Here is a 5,000-nt window from a genome sequence, read left to right as displayed (position 1 = left end):
TCTCTATCATAACCTCACCTCTCTCTATCATAACCTCACCTCTCTCTCTCTATCCTAACCTCACCTCTCTCTATCATAACCTCACCTCTCTCTCTATCCTAACCTCACCTCTCTCTCTATCCTAACCTCACCTCTCTCTATCATAACCTCACCTCTCTCTCTCTATCCTAACCTAACCTCTCTCTATCATAACCTCTCTCTCTCTATCCTAACCTAACCTCTCTCTCTCTATCCTAACCTCAACTCTCTCTATCATAACCTCACCTCTCTCTCTATCCTAACCTCACCTCTCTCTATCATAACCTCAACTCTCTCTATCATAACCTCACCTCTCTCTATCACAACCTCACCTCTCTCTCTATCCTAACCTCACCTCTCTCTCTCTATCCTAACCTCACATCTCTCTCTCTATCCTAACCTCACCTCTCTCTCTCTCTCTCTATCATAACCTCACCTCTCTCTATCATAACCTCACCTTTCTCTCTCTATCCTAACCTCACCTCTCTCTCTCTATCATAACCTCACATCTCTCTCTATCCTAACCTCACCTCTCTCTCTATCCTAACCTCACCTCTCTCTCTCTATCATAACCTCACCTTTCTCTCTCTATCCTAACCTCACCTCTCTCTCTCTATCATAACCTCACATCTCTCTCTATCCTAACCTCACCTCTCTCTCTATCCTAACCTCACCTCTCTCTCTCTATCATAACCTCACCTTTCTCTCTCTATCCTAACCTCACCTCTCTCTTTCTCTATAACCTCACCTCTCTCTCTATCCTATCCTAACCTCTCTCTCTTTCTCTCTCTCTCTCTCTCTCTCTCTCTCTCTCTCTCTCTCTCTATCCTAATCTCACCCCTCTCTCTCTCTATTCTAACCTCACCTCTATCTCTCTCTCTATCCTAACCTCTCTCTCTCTCTATCCTAACCTCTCTCTCTCTATTCTAACCTCTCTCACTCTCTCTCTATCCTAACCTCACCTCTCTCTCTCTCTCTCTCTCTCTATCCTAACCTCTCTCTCTCTCTATCCTAACCTCTCTCTCTCTCTATCCTAACCTCTCTCTCTCTCTCTATCCTAACCTCACCTCTCTCTCTCCCTCTCTCTCAATCACAGGGAAGAGGGATTGGAGGGTATCAGATGGAGGGAGGAGGGAGGGAGGGAAGGAGAGGAGGGGAGAGGAGGAAAGGGAGGAGGGATAGATGGAGGGAGGAGAGGAGCAGGGAGGGAGAGATGATGGAGGATAGGAGGAAAGGGGCAAGGAGGGAGGAGAGGAGAGGAGGGAGGGATGGAGGAAGGGAGGGAGGGAGGGATGGAGGTTAGGAGGGAGGGATGGAGGATAGGAGGAAAGGGGCAAGGAGGGAGGAGAGGAGAGGAGGGATGGATGGAGAGAGGAGGGAGGGAGGGAGGTTAGGAGGAAAGGGGCAAGGAGGGAGGAGAGGAGAGGAGGGAGGGATGGAGGATAGGAGGGAGGATAGGAGGGAGGGAGGGATGGATGGAGAGAGGAGGGAGGGAGGGATGGTAAGAGTGTATGATGAATGAGAGAAGGACAGAGACATGAGCAAGGAGAAAAACAAGGTGTGTGTGTGTGTGTGTGTGTGCCTGTGTTAAAGTGTGTGTGCGTGTGTGTGTGTGTGCGTGCGTGTGTGTGCGTGTGTGCATGCCTGTGCTTAAGTGTGTGTGTGCGTGTGTGTGTGTGTGTGTGTACGAGGATGCAGGGAACACACTCACGTCTGGTTTGGGGGCTGTCATAGCGCCGGGACACGTAAAGGTCACAAACTCGTGACATCGTTTGTGGACCACGAAGCTGCAAACTAGAGCCAAACAGAGGGGAATGAATTGAGGTTAGCCGCAAGATATTAGAATAGAATTATATTCATGGAAAACACAGCAGGAGGATGACATAAATTACCTTGACATTGAAACCCTTGTTTTCCAATGCCCCTGTGTAGAAGAGGCAGATATCAGATACTCACACAACGTAATACGGTAATTAACTTTGCTTTATTCTACAAGATAATCCACCAAGAGTACAATTTCATCACAGCGCTTTTGACAGCGCTAACATTCTGTGGCTGGGTAGGGTACAGATGACCTTTATGGAATATGACAAAGGACACGATTAGTCTGTATGGGAGCACACACACACACACACACACACACACGCGCACGCATGTACGCACGCAAACACACACACACTTACACACACACACGCGCGCACACATGCACGCAAACACACACACACACACACACACACAACACTTACACTTACACACACACACACACCACACACACACGCACACACACAGGACACTCCCCAGATGAGTGGCCGACACAGCGAGCTCTCAATCCCCTCTCCTCCAGAACTGCGCTGTCCGCTAGATTCCACCCTGGCTTCTCAGAGCCTCATTGAATAATTAAAGCCATTGATTAGCTAAAGAGTCCACTCAGCGCGCGAGGAGGGCTGTGAATCAGCCGCTGATTAAAAGGGTTAGAGAGAAAGAACAACAGCCCAGAGACCATCGGCAATCACCCTGGAGAGACTCTCCACCCCGCCAGGGAGGAAACTGATCCAGGGTCAGCTTCTAACACTTCACTCTCTATCAGTCCAGGCTGGGATATTGTAAGCTGATCCTAGATCTGTATATATCCAGTAATATAACCTCCCAGGAGGATAGGAGCGGAATACTGACTGTTGTGCTTGTAGTCCACAAGGGGGCGCTCTGGAGACAGAGATCGATTCCGACAGAGCTAACAGCCCCACCTCCTGGCCACCGGGGGCACCAGGCTTCCTGGGTAGTTGTTCAGCTGAACACCATGCAAGTCTCACTGTCAAAATTGGGTCGATATAAGCCTCCTTTCAATCTCGTTCATATCAATAGTGTGACGCCCCAGGGACAGTTTCACAACCCAACATTGATCCCTTCCATTAGGCCGGATGTGTCCAGGTCAGATGTGTTCAGGTCAGATGTGTTCAGGTCGGATGTGTTCAGGCCGGATGTGTTCAGGCCGGATGTGTTCAGCGCGGATGTGTTCAGGTCAGATGTATTCAGGTCAGATGTGTTCAGGTCAAATGTGTTCAGGTCAGATGTGTTTAGGTCAGATGTGTTCAGGTCGGATGTGTTCAGGTCAGATGTATTCAGGTCAGATGTGTTCAGGTCAAATGTGTTCAGGCCGGATGTGTTCAGGTCAAATGTGTTCAGGTCAGATGTGTTCAGGTCAAATGTTTTCAGGTCAGATGTGTTCAGGTCAGATGTGTTCAGGTCAGATGTGTTCAGGTCAGATGTATTCAGGTCAGATGTGTTCAGGTCAAATGTGTTCAGGTCAGATGTGTTCAGGTCAAATGTGTTCAGGTCAGATGTGTTCAGGTCAGATGTGTTCAGGTCAGATGTGTTCAGGTCAGATGTGTTCAGGTCAGATGTGTTCAGGGAACTCGTCTCCTGCTTGAGACACAGAGAGTCTCTCATCTTATAAGTGAACTAGTGTTTCTCTTTCCAACCTTTCTGTAATGTGTTTCTACTGCTGAAACTAACTTCCCCCTGGGGGATAAATAAAGTGTTCTTTTATCTTAACTTATCTTGAACTAATCTGTGACACAGAAGCAGTCGGTCTGAGATGTTCAGAAAACTGCTCAGAGGCTGTTGGCAGAGGCCTACTCACCATACACTCCACCATATGTCCACACACACACACACACACACACACACACACACACACACACACACACGCACACATACACACACCCACGCACACACGCACACAAACACACATGCACCCACACACACAAACACACACATGCTCCACGCACACACACACACACACACACACACACACACAAACACACACACACACACAAACGCATACTGGCTCAACATTGCTCTGCTTCGGCTGTACTCGACAGAATGAGCTCTCTGTACATGACTAGGCTACCAAACAGCCTCTTAGCTTATAGGCTGACTGTGTGTGTGTGCACGTGCGTGTGTGTGTGTGTGTGTGTGTGCATGTGTGCGTGCATGTGTGCGTGCGCGTGTGTATAGTTCATGTGTAATTAGTATATGAGGTCAGTGCAGTAGCTGAGCGTAGGCTGCTTCTGGAGGCCGGCGATGACTATGGTGCGTGCGCGTGCGTGCGAGGAGGAAGCAGGCCGTCCGAGGGTGGCGAGCGGCGAGCGACGGGCCGCTAAAACCCGGGGGGCGTGCACGTGCGTGCGCGGGCGCGAGCGCATTACCAGATGAAGTCGGTGCAGTGGCTGCAGAAGGTGGGCTGCTTGAAGAAGCGAGCGGTGAACTGGTGGTCCTTCACCTCGATGATCCTCTTGTGCTTCAGCGCCCCCCTCCTCTGGAACACCGGCGCCCTGGGGGGGGGGGCGAGGGGGGAGGGCAGGGGGGAGGGGGAGGCCAGCGCCAGGGGGGAGAGGGAGGGGGACGGGGACACGGGGGTGGACATGGCCGGCTGGGGGGAGGAGGAGGAGGAGGAGGGGGAGGAGGAGGAGGAGGAGGAGGAAGACGGACGAAGTGATGGTAGCAGACGGGGCGAAGGAGGTGAAGAGAGGGAGGGTGGGGCGGGAATGGAGGTGGAAAAAAGAGAGAGCAGGGGAGACACGAGAGAGAGATGGAGAGATGGAGAGAGAATGAGGGGAGGGAGAGAGGAACAAAGAGGATATGGAGAGAGGGGATGGAGAGAGGGATGAGAGAGAGGGATGGAGAGAGGGATGGAGAGAGGGGATGAGAGAGGGATGAGAGAGAGGGATGGAGAGAGGGATGGAGAGAGGAAGGAGAGAGGGATGCACAGAGGGATAGACAGAGGGATGGAGAGGGGGATGCACAGAGGGATAGACAGGGATGGAGAGGGGGATGCGCAGAAGGATAGATAGAGAGATATAAAGGAGACAGAGAGGTTAATTCAGACCTTGACAGAACTCTCCTTGGAGATTCCGAGACACAAAGCGATTAGTGCAACTCACAAGGTGTCCCATATATGTCCCCCTCCTCTCTCTCTCTCT

General features: G+C 51.0%; 1 protein-coding gene across 1 annotated transcript in view; it reads right to left on the bottom strand.

Moving 5' to 3' along the window:
- Positions 1-4,444, bottom strand: part of prkcg (protein kinase C, gamma) — a gene marked incomplete at both ends in the record, with an annotated part of 8,952 nt that extends 4,508 nt beyond the window's left edge. Inside the window, 3 exons of the mRNA XM_084444591.1 lie at positions 1,730-1,812; positions 1,911-1,942; positions 4,227-4,444. Coding sequence (XP_084300717.1) covers positions 1,730-1,812; positions 1,911-1,942; positions 4,227-4,444 — 333 coding nt within the window. The remainder of the gene's footprint in view (positions 1-1,729; positions 1,813-1,910; positions 1,943-4,226) is intronic.
- Between the last annotated feature and the right edge of the window lie 556 nt (positions 4,445-5,000).

Source organism: Borostomias antarcticus (genome assembly GCF_949987555.1).
Source record: "Borostomias antarcticus genome assembly, chromosome: 10".
NCBI classification, from domain to species: domain Eukaryota; kingdom Metazoa; phylum Chordata; class Actinopteri; order Stomiiformes; family Stomiidae; genus Borostomias; species Borostomias antarcticus.
Note: the sequence above shows the minus strand (reverse complement) of the source record. Positions and strands in the feature narration are given on the sequence as shown.